General features: G+C 43.6%; 1 protein-coding gene across 6 annotated transcripts in view; it reads left to right on the plus strand.

Moving 5' to 3' along the window:
- Positions 1-21,492, plus strand: part of ABLIM1 (actin binding LIM protein 1) — a 292,836-nt gene that overhangs the window by 108,063 nt on the left and 163,281 nt on the right. The window contains exon 1 of one of the 6 annotated variants that reach the window (XM_041745610.1): positions 18,192-18,499. The exons of the other annotated variants lie outside the window; for them this stretch is intronic. Within the exon in view, the coding sequence (XP_041601544.1) occupies positions 18,484-18,499 (16 nt within the window). The 5' untranslated portion in view covers positions 18,192-18,483. Of the gene's footprint in view, positions 1-18,191; positions 18,500-21,492 lie in introns of those variants that run through there. 6 annotated transcript variants of the gene reach the window in all.

Consider the following 21,492-nt stretch of genomic DNA (forward strand, 5'->3'; position numbering starts at 1 on the left):
GAACCTGATGCAGGACTGGATCCCAGGACCCCATGTGCCAAAGGCAGATGCTCAACCCCTGAGCCACCCAGGCGCCCCGGGGAAAATGTTTCTAATACTTTGTAAACCTCAGACTGAATTGTAAAGACCCTCCCTGAAATTCGAGAGAAGTGTTTGACCTGGCCATGAAAAAAATATGTATCCCAAGAGAGGCTGCAAGAAGGAACGTCTGGTTCCTCCCTTCAGCCCTGCTGACCTGACTGGTGGCTTAGACCATGGCTGTTGGGAACACAAAGTGGTAACAGGAATCTGGTGCTCGTGGAGGGCTGGCCCCTGCTCCTCCAACATGCTGGGCCACGTCCAGTTGGTCAATGGGATGTGGCTCCCTGACAACAGCAGTCTTTCTTTGACTTTTATTCCACTGGGGATGGAAATGATGGGTGGCACAGCTTCTTCCTAAGTCTTGGGAAAGCACCGAAGGAGACAGGTTAGAGATTTTATCGGTGGGGTAAAGCTTTAGATCGTTTGCATTTTTTTTTCATTCACAGTTAGCAATGATCCCTGTTGCCTTCCCAGGTCTTCCTCTTTCATTAGGTTAATACAGTTCCCAGAATCACAGTTTCAAGCTCTTGAGGGTCAGGCTCTGCCTTTCTATCATATCCTACCATTAACCCCCAAACGCCCACAGCAGATTCCTTTTGTCACAGATGTTGGAAGGCCCCTTGCCGCTTGGGTCTCTCCCTGCACGTGCTCTCCTGCTGCCTGGCGTAGGCTTCCTGCTTCCTCTGACTCTTAGGATTCAGTTTAAGCTTTTCCTCCTCTAGGCAGGCTTACCTTCCTTCTCGCTCCAGCCTCTTCTGTGCTTCCACAGCATCCTATGCACATTTCTGTTAGGGTTGCCTATTTATAAGCCTCTCTTCTAGCGCACCATGAGTTCCTCTCTTTAGGGTGTGGAGAGAGCCACATTCATATTTTTATTTTATTACAGTACCTGGCACTGGAAAGCCTGTATGTGTGCAAGTAAATGAATGAATGAATGTTTGCAGAAATCAAATCACTGCATTAGAACACAAGGGGCATGAAATTGTCTCCCTGCCTGCCAATAGCTGAGGCTGGAGGAGGCTACGTGGTGCAGTGGCTGTGAGTGCCAGGCTGTGGGGTCAGACCACCCTGCCAAGTTCAAAGTCTAGCACCACTCCTTTTTTTTTTTTTTTTAAGATTTTATTTATTTATTCAGGAGAGACACCCAGAGAAGAGGCAGAGACATAGGCAAAGGGAGAAGCAGGCTCCATGCAGGGAGCCCGATGTGAGACTCGATCCCAGGACGCCTTGAGCCAAAGGCAGACGCTCAATTACTGAGCCATGCAGGCATCCCAGCATCACTCCTCATTAGCTGTGTGACCCGGACATGTTACTTAGTATCTCTGAGCCTTGGTTTTATGACATGTCGAGTGTGGATAATATTACAGTAATATTATGAGGACTGAGACAAAATATAGATATAGAAGAAGAAAATATACCAGCATTAAGTGTAGGTTAGAGTGGATTCTTAGCATTGCCCCCTTTCCTGTTTCTGTCCATCTCAAAAGTGAGAGAAGCCCAATAAATGATTAGGTAATAAAAACCATTAGTTTTCAAAGGAAGGAAAGCTAATTTGGGTCTGGAGTGGTCCTGGGGCCAGAAAGAGTAGGATTTGAGTTGGAAAACAGAAAAGATATCCCCAAAATACAAACAGAAGGGAACTATCTCAGTAATATGAAAGTAGAAAAAAAAAAAAAGACATTTGTCACTTGGTTTACTTGCCTGACTCTACTTGGTCAAGCCTTGTTATTTTGTTTCTTTGTTATTTATTTATTTATTTGGGTCCAGGAATGTGGACAGGTAACTATTTTTCACAGGAAATGTTCCCATCTAATTTACTTCCCTGAGTAATTAAGTATGCTGAAATGCTCCACTAGTTTTAATTACATATACTTAAAAACTCATCGTGTTTAGGCCACTTGGGTGGTGCAGTGGCCTAACATCCGACTCTTGGTTTCAGCTCAGGTTGTGATCTCAGGGTCATGAGATTGAGCCCTGTGCTGGTCTGCATGATTCCTACAGAGACTGCTTGAATTCTTTCTCCTTTCTGCACCTCTTGCCTGTGTGTTCTTTCTCTCTCTCTCTCTCAAATCTTTTTATAAAACTAATCTTATTTAAAGTTAGAGGGTAAAGCAATCTGTTTAAATTTATTGTCTGGCATTGTTTTTATCCTGGCTTAAAAAAAAAAGTGGTGTGTGTGTGTGTGTGTGTGTGTGTTTATCCTAGCTTTAAAAAGACTTTTAAAAAAGGTTCTTACTAAGAGTGGCCTGCCTTCATAGAAACCCCTGATTTAGCGTCATTTGATCCTAATGATTGTGGGGTATGGCCCAGAACTCAGAATCATAGACTCCTGTTAACTTAGTGAATCAGACACGAGTCTGGAATGACCCGGGGATGCAAGACAAGGACTGCCTATGGGAAGGTAGCATAGTATACACACTATTCTTTAGGATGTAGGGGTACCTACATTTTAGGATGTAGGGGTACCCAGGAGAACTAGGGATCCTTTCTCAGCCTTCAGAGGGCACCACACCCAGAATGCGCTAAGGGAATCCTTTGCAGAATCAGAATTCATGAGACCTTCAAATTTCAATATGCTAGAACTCTAGATGGACTATGGTATGCCTTAGAATTCTAGATGTTTCTTAAGGGTAAAAATAAAACTTTGATATCAACACCCTCCTAAGGGAGTGGGAGATTGAGGCTCAGAGACGAAAAATGACTTTCACAGGGCCTGTCATATAATAGAGAGGTGGGACTCGATGAAAAATTAGGCTTCTTTCTCCCCCGTTCACACTGCAGAAGAGAAGACCAAGGTGTTCTCAGAATTGCTTTTCATTTAGCTTGGGACTCAGCTCAGGTGAAACTTTGCTGGGCACCCTCTCCGGACTCCTCCTCTTTGGGGGCCCTTCCTATACCACACAAATGCTCGTTCATGGCTGGATATATGTGTCTACACATCTCTCCCTACCAGGTTCTAAGGTTCTTATGGGCAGGAATGTGGTGGTGGTCTTGTTTCTCTAGTGTATAACACAGTGCTTGATAAATGAAGGTACTTCGTACATTTTTAAAACTTCAGACATGGGCAGCCCGGGTGGCGCAGCGGTTTAGCGCTGCCTTCAACCCAGGGCGTGATCCTGGAGACCTGGGATCAAGTCCCTCGTCGGGCTCCCTGCATGGAGCCTGCTTCTCCCTCTGCCTGTGTCTCTGCCTCTCTTTCTGTTTCTGTGTCTCTCATGAATAAATACAATCTTTTAAAAAAAAAATAAAAAAATAAAACTTCAGACATAACTCACACACCATAAAAACCTACCATTTTAACATGTACAGTTCTGTGGCTTGTTTAGTATATTCATGGGTTGTATAATGATCATTCCTTCTGATCCAGGGCATTTTGATCACCCCTAAAACAACCCTGTATCCATTGGCAGTCATACGCTGTTACCAGCATGCCCCAGCCCCTGGCAGCTCCCCATCTACTTTCTGTCTCTATGAACTTGCCTCTTCTGGAATTTTCTAGCATTGGAATCACACAACATGTGGCCTTTTATGTCTGGCTTCTTTCCTTTAGCATAATATCTCACAGTTCATCAGTGTTGTAGCACAGGTCAGTACATCATTCCTTTTTATGGCCAAATGATATTTCATGGTATGGATATACCACATTTTGGTTGTGTATTTATTGGATGATGGACATTTGTGTTGTTTCTGATTTGGGGACATTATGAAACTGCTGTGAACACAGGAGTACAAGTTTTTGCATGACATATGTCTCAGTTGTCTTGGGTATGTACCTAGGAGTGGGATTGCTGGGTCATATGGTCACTCTATGTTTAACTTTTTGAGGAACTGCCAAACCATTTTCCCCAGTGACTACACTATTTGGCATTAAAATTACACTTAATACAATTCTAAATTAAGTCAAAGCTCTTACCCCAACATAACCAGTTTTCACTAAAATAAAAAATCCCATATGGACATTCATGTCTGTTTATATCCTGTATCTTGACCCTTAGATCCTTACCACTTAAAGGTCTATGAACACATTCTGTACGGGAAGGTAGAAGCTTTACTCTGAGACATGAATTGGCTGGTGTCTTTATTATGGTGCAGGTGTCCCCAACTTTTGTTTGGTTGCTGTGTAGAGATCTTTCCTCATCCAAGTTCTGCGGCCAGAGATAGCAACTGAAATGAATCAGAGGACGTCAGAGATGGTCTGACTCACAATGCCCAGAAAAATCCAGCTCACAAAGGTCTACATGTGGCCTAGTGGAGAGGGAGAATTCTCATGACAGAAAAATGGTCCCCATGGGAAAAAGATAAGCTTGGGAAGAAAAGCCAAATACTTGGAGCCACAGCCAGAGCCCATCCTCCTCTCTTTCTGTCCATCACCCCTCAGGTCATTTTGGAAGCTCATTTTTGACCTCAGCAGAATATTCCAGGGTGTTCAGCATTTGCTCCTCTTGTGGGACAATTTCCAGTTCTGTTTCATATCACCCTTTTCCCTGAAGTGCCATCATGTGATTCAAGTACGTAGCTGGATATGTTCATCTGTTATCTTTTCCTCGGGCAGGACTTGTCCTTGAAGAGGACAGTCAAGCTCTGGGATCACTTGGGAGCCAGCACTGCTGCCTAATCGTTAAGGTCATCAATAGGTCCAGGATTATCCTTGATGAAAGTACTATGCGATGTTAATTTGATTAGTAATCTAAACAAACAACGTAGATCATTGTTCAGTTGGTCTTTATTTTAAGAGTTTAAAGAGGATCCAAGCAGCTGGTTCTAATACATTTTTGGTTAGCATCTCTGTGTAGGCACCAGGAGTGGTTTAGTCCATTTCTGGTGAGAAGGTGTGAGCCCAACAGAGCAAGCATTCCTTCCCTCAAACTTTAATAGCATTTTCTCAGCATTTCTTATTCCAGCCCCTCACTACCTCTTTTTAGTGTAATTTAGGTACCGGATGCTATTTATTTGCTGTGCTCGAACGCAAGCTCACCGAGGGCTTCATCTAGGCATCTTTGACTTCTTTACCACCTTCAGCTCCTTAGAGGTGAACGTTATGCATATTGTAGGTGCCCAGTAAATGTTTGTTAGCATAATTAATGAGTCAACTGTAATTTATTTCTTTTCATGATTCCCTGAGTTTTGCTCACTTTGCTTTCAGTTGAGTGATGCTATGGCTTCCTGCTATTCTTGTGGTTTAGTGCTTTTTTCCTGTGAGTAACCATAATAGCCAGTGAAGCATACTGGTAAATGCTCAGCACTCTTAGCATATTTTATCCAGGAAGGGAAAAACTATGTTCTGTAATCCAGATCCAAAACCAAGAACAATTTAAGTTCTAAATATTCCTCTTCCTGTCCTCCCTCTAATCTTCTAAAACCCTAACAAATCCAATACATATGCAGAGTGTCTTCTGTCTTGCTAGGGACTGGTGAGAAGGGAGGAAGGGAACAAAACTACCTTCTATACCTTGTCAGAAATTTCAGCCAACACGACACATCACATCTAGTAGTACTAGCACAGTCTTTGGTTGGATTGTAGAAATGTTTGTTTAAAATTCTTTTTTCTTTTTTTAAAGGTTTATTTATTTATTCATGAGAGACACAGAGAGAGACAGAGAGAGAGAGAGAGGCAGACACAGGCAGAGGGAGAAGCAGGCTCTTTGCAGGAGTCCGATGTGGGACTTGATCCCAGATCCTGGGATCACGACCTGAGCTGAAGGCAGCCGTCCAACCACTGAGCCACCCACACGTCCCTGTTTAAAATTCTTTAAAGAGATCTCATGGATAGATGTAAATATGGTAGGCTTCATTATAAAATAACTCATTTCCATAGAACTTGATAAAGATTATAAATCACACCCTTCCCCCTAAAACATAGCTGCAGGCTAGTGGACATTCGGGGTCATATTTGTTTATGAGGCAGTTGTTAGTTCTCACCCCGGTTACCAGAGTTAATCCAAGTAGGCTCATTTGCATATTGTAAAGGAAGAAGCACATTAGCAAAGTGTTGTGTGCATACAAATTCCATTATGTTTATACAATAAAATGATCCAATGAATCATTGATTCTCGAGAAAAAAAGAATATATTGTCTGAGGAGCATATTTGGTTACTTCAGGGTATTGCTTTATTTAGAACCTGTCTCTGACTTAGTAAAGGGCTGACTGAAAGTGATCAGAGGATCAAAACAAATTTTTCTTTCTTTTTTATCATAAAAATATGAATAACTTAAATTCTCTTTCATTTTGAACTCCCCCAAAAGCAAACCCTGAGACAAAGATTTAACACAAGTTACTTATTTAGAAGGTGATCCCAGGGAACACTGGTAGGAGAGTGAAGCTAATAAAAGGTGAATTATCAAATGAGTTACCAGTAGCCAAAACTGAACTACTTGGGAACTCAGGGAGAATAGTGTAGAATATGCCTCAGAGATATCCCAGCTGGGGCATTTATACCTACCACCTCCCCACCTGTCATTGGTTAAAAGCTGCTTCCAGGTGCATTAACTCACCCATCAAGATGTTTCTAGTAACCAGTTTTGAATTGTAGAAGTGAATGCCAAGGAGATATGAGCAAACAAAAGAGGGGAGAATGTATAGTCTAAGAACATAAAGAAGTTCACAGGAATCCAGGAAATGCTGAACAGCCAGGCCTCAGGAAGTATAAAATTCCAGTCCCTTCCAGGACCATTGGTTCAGTTTTGTGGAATGTCCTATACTCCTCACTCCTAGTTGGCTTCCTTTGACACTCTACCCCTCAGAATTTTAGTAGCTACATGGCTCTGTGAGGTGGGTCGCTGGCCTGGCCTTACCTGACCTTTTAATGCAAGTACCCACTACCGACTGGGGCTTTTCTACGTATCTCTTAGTTCAGATTCCCGAGTGAAAAGCAGTTGGCCCAGCTCACCTTTTCCAAGGCAGAAGATAAATTATAAGTGTTTGGCTAGCTGATGTATGAGTTTCCCAATACCTCCTCCCACCCCCATCCAGTGTCTACTATTGATCCAGTCAGCCATGGTGAGAAGCCATACGGCTCAGTGCTTATGCAAAAGAGGGGGAGAATGGGAACGGAGGGGGATGAATGGGGCAAGGTCCCCCCAACGCATATCGTTACACCTGGGCAAGACTATATTGATAAATGAAAGTCTTGTCATGAGGAATTTCATGGCATTTTCATAAATGTATAAAGTAAATAACTAGAAAGATAAAACCCTGTGTGGCTGTCCTTTGAACTAATGTATCGTCTTTCTGGAGGAAAGATGCTATGGAAATCCTAGATATAAATAAACTAGCAACAAATTTCAGTTCTTGAACTAAGAATCTGGAAAAAAATCAGTAAAGAGGCAAAGATATGTCATCTCCCTTTCCTTAAAGAATGCCAGCTATATATTCGCTTTACCAAGCCCAAGAAATGAGAGCTGACGTATAAAAACCGTGATGAGGTCCTGCATCATCTCTAAGCAAAGATGAAGCAACTGGATGATATGCTTTCAGACTCTTCTAAGAGATGCCAACAATGAGAATCGTGGCCAGTCTAATGCAGGTCTCTCCCTTCCTGCTGTGAAAACCAGGACAGTTGGCCTCTGGGACTTGCCTCCTACCCACTTCCTGATTTTTTGTCCATCATGATATTGTCTTCATGTTTTTCTTTGCCTTCTTTGCTCAGGACATTCCTATTTTCTTCTAGAACCGTAACCCAATAATCGGGGTATCAGGTTCATATTTAATCGAATTCACTGCTCACTACCAGCCCTTTCACCACAACTGCACTCCTGAGTTAAGGCGGACTCATCTCATAACTGGCTAGATGTTGTTGTGAAGCTGTTTCCCCAAGAAGGGTGTGTGGTGGTGTTTTTCCTGAGCCCCCTTGTGTTTATTCTGGTTTGCCCATTGCCTTTATGTCTGAACATTTTGACTGTGTGTAAGGTTCTTGGGTTGCACACTTCCCTTCCTCAAGGCTTTCAGGTTTTGCCCCATGGTCTTCTATACATCAGTGTTGCTGTTGAGAAGTGTGAGGTGAGCCTGAATTTTTGCTTTTCATGGATTATAGGTTTTTTTCTGCCTAAATAAATGGAGAATGATACCCTTTGAAGTTCAGAAGCTCAGGCCAGAACTTGGACTTAGCAATCTGTATAAATTTTCCAAAATATTATATCTATAACTCTTTGAATTTGCAAGTTCAAACCTATTTTCTTTTTAAAGATTTTATTTATTGAGAGAGAGAGAGAGAGCATAAGCAGAAGGAGGGGCAGAGGGAGAGGAAGAAGCAGACTCTCCACTGAGCAGGGAGCCCAACATAGGACTCGAACCCAAGACCCCAGGATCATGACCAGAGCCAAAGGTAGATGCTTAACTCACTGAGCCACATAGGTGCCCCTCAAACCTATTTTCATTTCCAGGAAGCCTTTATGGGTTAATCTTTGAATATAGCTTCTGCTTTTTACATTCTCCACATCTAGGACATAAGGTTTTTTTTTAAAGGCTTCTTTTATTTTGAACATCTATTGTCTTCCTTTCATTGTTTTAGGTGCTTTGTTCTGCATTCACTGAGATCATTTCAAGCTCATTCCTATGCCAGGAAGTGGATATTGTATCAGTGTCTATTCTGTTCTTTGGTGTTTCATGTATTGCTATTGATACTATCTTGGTCCTAAGTTTTCACTCCTTGTTTCTATAATCTTTTCCTTTATCTCATTTCGTCATGTCTTCATCTCGCTCTTAAGCTCTTTTTTAAATTTCATGCACCAATTCAACAATCTGCAACCATGCCTGCTCCCCGTTCCTCTGGATCCTGGCCAGGAAATGGCCATCACATAGTGCAGCTTTGCTCACAGCTTCCAGGGGCTTCCCACCTCACTCACATATAAAACCCAAAGTCTTTGCAAGATCTCCATCCTCGCTGCCCTCCACAGGGGCCTTGAACACACCAGGTAAGCTCCACCTTAACCTTCGCTCTTACTGTTCACTCTGCCTGGAGTGCTTTTTTTGCTCAGATGTCACATGGCTGATGTTCCTACCTCCATTAGGCCTACTCAAATGACCCTTCCTCAAGGGGCTTTCCTAGGCCACCTGCTTAAAACCCCAATTCCTTCATCCCATGCATTATTCTTCAGCCTTGATTTTTTTTCTCCCAGAGTTATTATCCTTTATATCATTTATAATAGTTTATTTATATATTTTATTATATCAGCACGCCCTTCCCCAACTAGAATGTAAGCTCTATCCAGCAAAGATTTCTATTTTGTTTACTGTGATATCCCAGCACCTACAACAGGTTCTTTTTTTTTTTTTTAATTAATTTTTATTGGTGTTCAATTTACCAACATACAGAAAAACACCCAGTGCTCATCCCGTCAAGTGTCCGCCTCAGTGCCCGTCACCCATTCCCCTCCAACACCCGCCCTCCTCCCCTTCCACCACCCCTAGTTCGTTTCCCAGAGTTAGGAGTCTTTATGTTCTGTCTCCCTTTCTGATATTTCCCAACATTTCTTTTCCCTTCCTTTATATTCCCTTTCACTATTATTTATATTCCCCAAATGAATGAGAACATACACTGTTTGTCCTTCTCCGATTGACTTATTTCACTCAGCATAATACCCTCCAGGTCCATCCACGTTGAAGCAAATGGTGGGTATTTGTCGTTTCTAATGGCTGAGTAATATTCCATTGTATACATAGACCACATCTTCTTTATCCATCATCTTTCGATGGACACCGAGAATCCTTCCACAGTTTGGCTATTGTGGACATTGCTGCTAGAAACATCGGGGTGCAGGTGTCCCGACGTTTCATTGCATCTGAATCTTTGGGGTAAATCCCCAACAGCGCAATTGCTGGGTCGTAGGGCAGGTCTATTTTTAACTCTTTGAGGAACCTCCACACAGTTTTCCAGAGTGGCTGCACCAGTTCCCATTCCCACCAACAGTGTAAGAGGGTTCCGTTCCCTTTTCTCCGCATCCTCTCCAACATTTGTGGTTTCCTGCCTTGTTAATTTTCCCCATTCTCACTGGTGTGAGGTGGTATCTCATTGTGGTTTTGATTTGTATTTCCCTGATGGCAAGTGATACAGAGCATTTTCTCATGTGCATGTTGGCCATGTCCATGTCTTCCTCTGTGAGATTTCTCTTCATGTCTTTTGCCCATTTCGTGATTGGATGGTTTGTTTCTTTGGTGTTGAGTTTAATAAGTTCTTTATAGATTTTGGAAACTAGCCCTTTATCTGATATGTCGTTTGCAAATATCTTCTCCCATTCTGTAGGTTGTCTTTTAGTTTTGTTGACTGTATCCTTTGCTGTGCAAAAGCTTCTTATCTTGATGAAGTCCCAATAGTTCATTTTGCTTTTGTTTCTTTTGCCTTCGTGGATGTATCTTGCAAGAAGTTACTGTGGCCAAGTTCAAAAAGGGTGTTGCCTGTGTTCTTTTCTATGATTTTGATGGACTCTTGTCTCACATTTAGATCTCTCATCCATTTTGAGTTTATCTTTGCCTACAACAGGTTCTGACACTTAGTAAGTCAGTACTTACTGAATGAGTGAATGGGCTGAGGAGAATAACTTTGTCTCTCTGGGAAGATTTCCTAACACCGACATCCATTCTTGCTTCACTGGTGGGCATCACATGCCTTCACTCATTTGGCAGCAAAGGTCATATGCTAAGGTATCAGGAGGTGCTAAAATTCTTCAAGACATTGTAAGTTAAATCCCCCAGATTCAATATTTTCAAAAGGTTCCTGATATCCTAAAATAGTTTTGAAAACTGGGATTTTATGGTTTTCAAGCCTATCCTATTTTGTTGTATTTTGATGAAGCAGTTAGAAGCCAAACCGTAACAATTGTTATGGCCTTTCCTCATACTTGGTCTCAGTGCGGGGCACTTTCATCTCATTTGCAGGGCCCCCTGCAAAAGGAAAATAAGGGGTACCTTGTTTAAATTGCAGGAATCAAGTTTAAAGGAACTAAAATATAGGGGTTCCTGGGTGGCTCAGTCAGTTAAGCATCTGCCTTCTGCTACGAACATGATCCCAGGGTGTTGGGATTGAGCCTTGTATCAGGCTCTCCACTCAGTGGGGAGTCTGCTTCTCCTTCTGTGTGATTTCTCCCTTGCTCTCAATTAAAACTAAATAAAATCTTTTTAAAAAGTTACTAAAATATAAAGCCTTTTTTCTTATTCCACACTCTTTCTCACTTTCATAGTGTTTTTATTTGCTATTAAATGTCCCAAATAAAGTAAAATTTTATTTTTTTAATTTTTGAAAAATTTTATTTATTTATGAGAGAAGGAGAGAGAGAAAGAGTGTGCGCACATGCGCAGGACCAGGAGGGGCAGAGAGAAAGAGAGAGAGAGAGAGGGAGAGAGAATCTGGAGCAGATTCCTCACAAGTGGAATGTATTATTACCATTCACAGAGGAGACTGCTGAAACCCAGAGAGAGCAAATGGGCCCAAGGTCACTTAGCCTATGGTGGAGCTGGGATTCAGACCCTGGCTGTGTTTGATCTGGCTGCCTGTGTGGCCCATGTGACATAGGGACATAATCACTGAGTAGAGGTAAGACATCAGTTTTGGCCTAATGGTAGGTAATTGTGCAACCTTGGACAAGTCTGCCTTAGGACTTAGTTTTCATCTTACATACACATGAAACTGATGCTGATTTTTTCCTATATGTTATAGTGTTTCCCAAACCACAGGGTTGGGTGCACAGCACCTTCTCTCCTTGCATCAAGAACTGGAGAAACCCGCTGAGATTTGGTTTGGATGACAGTGCCGCCCTTCTGGTGGCAGCAAACGTGCTACTGGCTGTGGACTTGGCATGCCTGTCCCACAGATAATGGATGAAATGTCAGGGGAGAATGAGACAGAAGTTATTAAAGAGGGTGACAAAACATGAGAGACTCCTAACTCTGGGAAATGAACAAGGGGTAGTAGAAGGGGAGGTTGGTGGCGGATGGGGTGGCTGGGTGATGGGCACTGAGGGGGGTACTTGACGGGATGAGCACTGGGTGTTATACTATATGTTAGCAAATTGAACTTCAATTTTATATATATATATATATATATATATATATATATATATATATATATTTTTTTTTTTTTTTTTTTTTTTAAGAAAGAGGTTATTTTCTGGGAGTGTGCCAGAGAAGGAAGGGGCATAATTGGAGTTGTAAGGCTAAATGAGAGAGGGCAAATGGAGGTTTGTAAACCTTGCAAAAATTCTCTGATCCAATCACCCTTTCCCTAATTTTTAAAATTATTTCTATTTAAAGCATAGGAATGCCAGTCCTTGAGAATGATTTGACAGGGTGAGTGAATTGTATCTTAAAAGACATGGTGTGTGGATCCTGGGCACACCATCCTCCCCTGTCTAGCGAAGGACAAGCCCAACAGGCCAAGGTTATGATGTTGTTTACCTAGGAGGTCCTATCATAAGAAGTTCAAGAACTGATGAGGGATAGGTATCAAGAGAAGATTATTCTATTCAAACAAGGCAAAATGCAACATCATTTCTATCGTGCCAGGTTTTTTTTGGAAATGCCAAAGACCTCAATGTACATTGCGCACATCTTAACTAAAAAAAAAAAAAAGTGTGTGTGTGTGTGTGTGTGTGTGTGTGTGTGTGTGTGTGGTTGGTTGGTAGAGGGAAGGAGAGGCTGTTTCATGACCTTCATGGAAGGCAAGGCCAAACACAGCAAAGGGAGGGCCCGTGGCTTTGGATTCTGACAAATCTCTTTCCTCATGTGTGAAGTGTAATAATAATATCTCATCCAGTTGGTATGGGGATTAAATGAGGTGATAAATGTAAACAGACTAGGATGGTGGCAGACACATTATAAACATTCTGTAAATGGTGACAAAAGTAGTATTGAGAGTTAGTTCTTAAGGGAACTTGGTAAGATGACTATCTGATTACATTTCTTTTCAGCCTGCTTTCTCTCCAAGGTAAATTATGGGTTTATATCTTGGCCAATACTTTCAAGCAACTGCTAAATTGACTTAGGTGTGAGACCAAATTGACTTTTGTTTTATTTGAGTTAGATTTTTAAATCAGTCTATTTGACTCTAAAAATGAATGCTTATCTAGTATTTTGACTTACTATGATGAGCTAGGGACGTTTATTGTTAATATTCATTAATACAGATATTGACATGTGATCCCTTCCCTCAGAAAGCCCAGAGCCTTTTTCAAAAATAGACATGTAAATCCTTCATTGCACTATAGTCAAGCCCAGAGCCCTGGTGGCACTAAGTGTCAGAAAAAAGGGAGTATTACTAGGGAAGCCATCACAGTTCCATATGATAGAAAGTGACTGTTCTTTCCCACCACCTGTAAATATTTTTACCTAGAAAATATTAAAGAAAAAAGCTAACAATAAACTTTTTTCTTAAAGGGGCTTTTCCCAAGCAATTCAGAGCTATTTCTGTATTTCTTGTGAACTTCTCACATGCCTCAAATTAGGCTACAATCCGTGAAACTCTACTATCAAGAGATCCTTTGAATTCGGGTAATAGGTTCTAGTACATGTGTAGGGAAATGACTTGTTTCATGCTCACTCTGCAGTTTATAACTTCAGTGGTTTATTCATAGGAAGCTTAAAATATACCTTAGCAATTTTTCTTAAGCTGCAAACTATTGCTCAGGTCTAAAATCAGAATTGGCTTCTGAGAAGGACCATGGGGAAGTTTTGCATATAAATGTGAAATGATTCTACTTGAAGAATTCATGGAAAATAATTTTGTTGGGCATCGATTCTGTGAGATTCATATGGAAAAAATCCTAGGAATTGTGTGTTGAGGACATGAGAGTAGGATCATGAGGGCTCAGACATTTAGGAATTTGTCTCAGGCCCTATGAAACTCTGGAATCATCACTTCCAAAAATTTCCATTAAGATTGCAGTGAATGTTGGGATGATTATTATCTTAGCCAACTGAGAGGGGTTGCTGTTTAGATGTGGCAGCATGGTGTATAGCTGTGTTTGCACATCTCACATTCATTTACTTCCTGCTTCACAGGCCAGTGTGCTACGCCAGTGGTCCTTAGTCACTTAGGGAGCTGGCTGCAGCTCCAGCCTCCTCTGCAGAGAATCTGAATCATCAGATCTTGGGTGGGAACCAAGTGTCTGCATTTAAAACATCCCTAGTATTTCCATCCTTGGAGGTCTGCGAACTGTACCTTTGGGAGTCTAGAAAAGCGTGAAACCCTTCTTGTCTTCATGGAACTCACAGCCTAGTGGCGGACATGAAGCTATGACTACAATCCCTGATGTTTGAAGTTACTTAAAATGTTGTATGTGAGATGAACACTGCTATCATTTTATTCTATGTATCAGGCAAGTATCTAAATAAACTAATAAACATAGACAGTTCATTGGACATGCATACACCAACCCACCTAATTTGGAGGAAGGAAGGAACATCATTGGAAACAGACCATGGCAGACTTTGAGACAAAGCCAGTCTTTTGAACTTAATTTGGAAAGGAATGGTAGCTCAGATTTGAGATTCTAACTGCATTAGTTCTAGGGTCCGACCTCCTTAGCATGTTGTTCAGAGCCCTCTGTGACCTGCCACCCAGCCTCAGCTTGAGCCTTTCCCTCTTCCCCATGAACTGTGAGTTACTTGACATCTTCTCCTTCCCCATTACCTCTGCATAGAATGATCTTTCCCTTCCTTCCTTTTCTTTTTTTTTTTTTTTTTTTAAGATTTTATCCATTTTTTCATGAGAGACACACAGAGAGAGGCCGAGACACAGGCAGAGGGAGAAGCAGGCTCCTTGCAGGGAGCCCGATGCAGGACTTGATCCTAGGACCGGGATCATGCCCTGAGCCAAAGGCAGATGCCCAACCACTGGGCCACTCAGGAGTCCCTTTCCCCTCCTCTCATCCTCTTACTCCTCCTGGAACCTTTCCCGGCTCCCCGCTGGGTCCCGCACTACCTGGAACCCGCTGCACCCCACTTCTGTCTTTGACACATTCCTAACTTTATTGAGAGCATTAGTGTGCATGCATCTCCTCCAGTAGATGGTAAGCAACTCCAGACCAATAGCTTCTCTTTTCCTGTGTTTGAACTGCTGGCCCAGTAGTACCTGGCACACTGGGGGTGCTCCATAAATGTCTGCAGTGAGGGTGATTGATATAAACATGAAAGAAAAAGCAAATAAGGAACTCATTCTTGAATTTGCTTTCAGCCAAATTCTTCTAGAAAGGATTTTGCATGCTCTCTTGCCAATGGGTCCCTCAGGATGTGTGCTACCTGGAAACCTGGGGTCCCAAAATCATGGAGGGGTCCTGAGATTCCTGCCGTACAGGTGCACAAGCAGTAGGCTATCTGTGGCTATGTTGAAGGAAGAGGACAATGAGGAAGTGAACTCTGCCAAGTTGCTTGTTTTCTGGTTGCAACATTTCCCTCTTTGCTGGCATAGCTTCTACTGAAATGATGTACTCTTGAATTTTTGCCAGGAGTGGTTGTATTCTACCAAAGCTTTCTCTCCCACAAAATGGTTTCTGTCCTTCGGTCACTTGTGGACAGCCCTTGCTTCGTTTCGTGAGCAAATGCAAAAGGTGGCAGTGAGTCAGTTTGGGTGAATAAAGCAAATAAAACCCTCTGGGCTGGTGTCTGTATTATGAAGTCTTATCTCATTTGCGTGAAATGAAATTGAGATAAGTTCTTTGGAAATCATCTCTAAAAATAGGAATAAGAAGTCCTGCCATCTTGTGAACCTTACATTTTTCATATTTTCTTGATTTCTTTTGCTGCACTGCAAAGTAAAAAAAAAAAAAAAAAGTAGAAAGTATCTACATTCTGGTTCTGTTCTCTGAGCTCTTAACTGACCAGAGGCAAGGAGACAAAAACAATTTTGTTTTACTCTCCCACATTCCAAAAATAACTTTAGTAATACCCTCTTTGGTTATCTTAAAAGTGCCGAGTGGATGCTTTTATCCTAAAGTAGCAGTGTCTGAGTGTTGGGAGGAACTTTAGCCATATGACTGTTATTTAGCAACTAAATGCTGGTGACTCATTCACTTTGTGGTGCAGGAAAATTCTTTCCACGGAAAATGCAGGAGGGAGGGAATCTCTCTGAACCACTGTGTAGTATTTTCCTTTAGAAAAGGCTTCTCTGAAAATGAATAGGCACGGACTGTCACTCTGCTAGCTTAGTCTCTAACGCTACCCAAGAGCCTTTCTAAATCAGGGTTTCTGTGCATTTTATCCACCAAGGTATACAGGTAGGTTCAGAACTGTAATAAGGGACCGGTTTGGTTAATAAATCTCAGGATTAAAAATTGTCATGCCGAGTAAAAGAGAAATTGAACTAATTGCATTTATAGTATTTGGAACACTTGATGTAGGATTGGATTTGGACTAGAAACCCACTGGTGTTTTACTGTCATGTACCAGCTGGGAGAGAGCAAGGGAGAGAAGGTGAAAGACTAAAGAGCACTATTCCCTTAGCTTTGAGCCGAATAACAGGAAAGCCTTGGAGAGACCCCAGAGCCTAGGCAGCAAAAATATAATAAAATAAATTCACCTGCTAGGCTCATGGCACCAATCTAATTCCACTTCTCTGAGGTTAATTTTGCTTGTCAGCATCTCTTTATGAGCTCTGAGGGTGATTAGGGGTGGGAGAAGCGGACAAGTGCAGTTTTAGTGCATGAAAATCTGGGAATGTAAAGGGCTTGTCCCCTCCGTGCTCTTGAGCCCTGTCCATCTCCCTGGACTCATGGGGTTGCTCTAACGTGTGGTGCGGATGTATGAATGGAGGTTGGAAAAGCTGTTTCAAGGCTCTTCAGCACTTACACTCCAGCTGGCTGCTGACTTAGGAAAAACATGACCCATGGGGCTACAGTGGGGGCAGGGAGCACTGTGGGCAGAGTCTATTTCATAGAAAAGACAATTCAGGGGTTGGAGGGGACTTAGCCCTTACAGGCGGAGACACTCAAGCTATTAATAGTAAAGCCCTGAGTCACAGATGTAGGAATGTCACAGCTGCTTGAGATCTGCTCCTGTTACCCATCAGAAAGCCAGCAGTAAAGCGCCCCCTCACCCGATGAAACCTCATTCCAGCTATCAACAACCTTCCCAAGATGAGGCAGGTTGATTGACTTCATTCCTTTCTGTTACCCTGGCGCTCTTAGACCCAACACGGTACAATATTTGCAGTAAATACAGTCTAATACTGGCTGTGCATTCTGGTTGGGAAAGATGTGTTGGCCATCTGCTGCTCTCCCCGGAGTGGGGCTATGTCTGTCTTTTTGTCTCTTGCTCATCACATTTCTCCCACATGGTGGATGTATGTGATGTGCGGCCGGTCGAATGATCTAGGTCTGGGAGACAGGTGCTGGAGTGGGGTAGGCACAGGCTTTGAAGATCCAGAAGTCCTCAGCTCCCTGGAGACGGACCTGTGACCCTGTGGGTCAGAAATCAAAAGCCTTGTCAGCAGCCACTGCGGCTGTGCCAGGCTCCCAGGGTGGTGGTGGTAGAGGGGGTGGAGGAGGGTGTGAGGGGTGTGGCTGTTGGCCCCCCTTACCCTCCCTCATCTATACCCATATCCCAGGGGCTTGTCTAGAAAACTCCAATGAAGCAGAGAGAGAAGGTGGACGTCAGAATCCTACCTAACTGGATAAGTCAGATTTTTGCTTTGATCCTGAATTTGATCCTGGAGGGATCTGCAAGATCCTCTTCCCAGGCTAGGCTCTCCTGGTCTCAGTGTCCCCTCTGCCTTCTCCCCCTGCCCCCAACCATTCAGGAAAACCATGTTGGGGGGTGGTGGTGGGGGGAAGCAGAGGTGAGCTCCAGGCCAATCTCTATTCATCATAATTGAGCCTCAAAAGTTGGTGGGAGTCCCTGGCATTATTTTTGTCTGTTTTTCTCCTATGGTTAATTTTATGTATTCAGTGTGTCCGAAAGGAGCCGGAATAAGAAGTGGGAGCAGCAGTAACAGAGAACTAATGAGCTACCTATTGACTGGTTTTATTTATCGACACAGCCCCTGGGCTGCTCCTCGGCCCCCCTCTCCTGGCAATCATTTATCAGACTGCGGGAGGCAGCATTTTGTTGCCCGGTTTTCCCCCCAGGCCTCGGCGCGAGGAATGCAAAGTGGTGTCAGTGACCAGAGATTAGGACGGTGGAATTTTGCATTTGTTGCAGCGGCGGCAGCTGCGGGCGAGCGGTTTCACCCCAGGGCAGAGTCCCCGAGCTGGGCGCGGCCGCTCGGCGGCGATCGCGGGGCGGGCGCGGGCGCGGGCGCGGGAGCTCGGCCCCCCGGGCTGGGGGCGGGATTTTAGAAAGCGGCCCCGGACCTGCGAGCGGATGCCGCGGGCTCTTGCTCGCAGCCGTCTGCAGCCGCCGACCTGTCCGCCCAGGAGCGCTCCCACCCCACACTGCATTCCTGTTTCCTTGGGCGCTGCTCGCCAGAGGACCCGGTTGCCATGGTGAAGGAGAAAGGTAATTATAAATATCGATCCCCGTGCACGCTTGCAGAAGTTGCAATGCTGTGCGGTGCTGCAGGGCTCGGCCACCTAACGGGGGTGGGGTGGGGTGGGGTGGGGTGGGGGGGATGATCAATCGAAAGCCAGGCAGACATATTCTTGGGGCGAGAACCTCTGTATTGTGAAGTCCTCAAGAACCTTTCATTTAGCGCCGGCGGTCGAAAGCACATCCTATATCTGGGGTGTTTGCACAGCTGAGCCCCTGGATTGTGTGTCCCTTTTGATTGTCATTGCATCTTGAAATTTTTGTTGTGTTTGACAGTTGCCTCCCTGCCCCCATCCTGGCCTTCATTCTCTTCCTTGCCCCCAAGCGAATCAGTAAGTTCATGAAGATGCATGAGGAAAGGGTCCTTCTCCCCTGTGTATGCTGTGCTGGGACGGGCTGGAGCCCAGCTGGGATGGGCTGGAAAGAGAAGCGAGCTGTTCTGAAGGTTTCAGGTGTGCTGCTTTGATCACCTGGCATCCCTAATCACCCCTCCAAGCATCTCTTAGAAAGGATGCAGTGCATGTGTCAAAGCCGGCAAATCAAGTGGCAAGGAGAGTGTCAAAAGGGAGAGGGTGGGGGCACTCTGCGCAGGTGTACATTATTTACCAACTGGGCGTGGCCCTGAAATGCAAGTTAAATCTTTCAGAATCGAATTATAGCTTAAATTACTAGCTTGTCTGGAACATGCAAAAAGAACCTAGCGATCTTTGATTTTTTTTTTTAATTATCCAAGTAATATATAAAACAGATCTTAAGAAAGTGAAATGCTACAGAACAGAGAACCAAAAGTGAAAGCCTCTTGTCCCTACCCTGTCTGCCTCATTCCGCCTTTTCTCTGGAGGTAAAATTGTTAACTGTGTATCTTTCTCAACAGGAATAAGATAGGAGGAGTATAAAAATGGGATCGTTCTATCATCTTACTGTGACTTGATTTTTTTTTTCCTCTTAATAATGTTTTAGGGACTTTCACCACATGATATTATAATGTGAGTAACCACCCTTTTGATTTTGCTCTTTGGGAAGCTTGGATTTATTATGCCACACGTTCTTGCTATAGGACCTAACTTCCTCCCTAAATACGGATGTCTGTTCTTTCGGGGCTGTCTTGAACCATTTCAATGATTTATCTGTATCTATTTTCACTTGAAGCCCCTCCAGGGAATAACTTTGAGGTGAACATGCTGAACTCAAATTGATCCTTGTTGCTGGAAACTCAGTTTGGTTTTATTATACTAATGGATGGGCTGGAGAAATCGGATCACGACAGCTCGCAGCGCTAAGACTGCACCTTAGGACAAAGAGAAATATGGTTCTGCTCTATCCATTCTGCTCCTGTGTATCTTTCGTAATCACGTGCGTTAGCTTTGGCCTTTCACTGAGTAAGTGGTAATTGAGTGAAATGTTTGGGTGCGAATAAAGATGCTTCTGATGACATGCCCTCTCTTTTGGGGATGTTTTCAGGAACCCCCAGAGTAACAAAAACAGATGCTGACCTTTAATAAAGGCCAGGTATCTTCATTTGTACCTTCTGCTCAACTGGAACAACCCAGCCCTGTTGCTAATGGATTTGTTTCCCCAATATAAGTAATTTATACTCGATGGGAAAGGAGATTATAAAAGCCACTTCTTGATTCCGTTCCTGTGGGGCCCATGAAAGCCCCAGACTTGTTTTTGGGGTGGATATATCACAGATCAGTGGTCCCCAAAGAGCAGCTCTCTTTCTAAGTCCTTGCAGATGCCTTAGAAGTCAGACCAATTGCCTGGGTTCACATTTGCTTCCTAACTCGGTAGCCGTTGTCTAACTGGAACATTGGCAGGCCACGGAGAGGTCACATACTGGTATTATCTTAGCCCTTAGCCACTGATTAAAGGCTGTTCTTTTTTATTTTGAGGTCTGGGCCAGTCCACACTTCTACGTCCCAGCTCTCTGATGGCACCAATCTTAGCCAGCGACAGAGGTAGGCAGGATTTGGGGCAGGTACACAAGAGCTTCTGTGGAAAGAAAGGAATTCCATCATGGCTTTTAAAGTGAGAGGGGCACAAGGGAGCACGTAGGCCAGGCATTCATCCTAGAGATGAGAAAAATGGCATTCAGAAAGGGTAAATAAATTGTTCAAGGTCACACAGAGGCTGATTGGACCAAGGGTTCAACCTCTGTGTTCCATCAGATGGTGTGTAGGGATACTGACTGCACTTGGCACAGTGTGTTGACATCCACGGGCTCTACGGGCTCTCACTAAACGGGGAGCCTCTCACAAGCAGCGCTGTGTCCCCATCTGTAAATCACTAGTGCACAGCTTACTTGGGCTCTTACTTAGGCCCATCATAGATTCTCAACAGTTGAAACAGGTTGGCTTGTGCTCAGAGCTGGGGCCTGACCCTGTGTCTTCTCAGTTCCAAAACTCTCCTGGTCCTCTCCATTTCTTCTTGCTCCCAGAGACACCTCGATTCTTCCTCCTGTAGCTGACACAAATCACCCTTGAGCAGGCTCGCATGGTGGGAGCATCCATCCTGAGGAACATGGGGGGCCTTATGAAGGAGGGATGTAGATTCCCTGTTGTGCTCACCACTTAGGGCTTAGCTCTCATTGATTTGATGCATCCTTTTCTCTGCTGGGGAAAGTTTGCATATATCTGCCTGGTTTGGGGTTGACCCTGACTGGAGAGCAAGCTTGCTGGCAGATCACACCTCTGCTAGGGTAGAATGGCATTTGCTGACATATTTTGAGCCTCACTCTCTTCTCCTAACTGGTGGCCCATCCACTTCCAGTTGCAGACACTTAGTGATCCAGGAATCTTGAGGAAACAGTTATTTCTCTAGGTGTTCAAGGACATCTTACCCTTTCTGTATCCTGTACCATAAATAGGAGAGACTTTTGTGGGTTTATCAGTCAATATGTCTTCCCTAATGCACTCTCATCAACCTAAACTCCAGAGGTCCCTACACTCATTTAAAAGCTATAA

This window comes from Vulpes lagopus, chromosome 2 (assembly GCF_018345385.1).
Source record: "Vulpes lagopus strain Blue_001 chromosome 2, ASM1834538v1, whole genome shotgun sequence".
Classification (NCBI taxonomy): Eukaryota; Metazoa; Chordata; class Mammalia; order Carnivora; family Canidae; genus Vulpes; species Vulpes lagopus.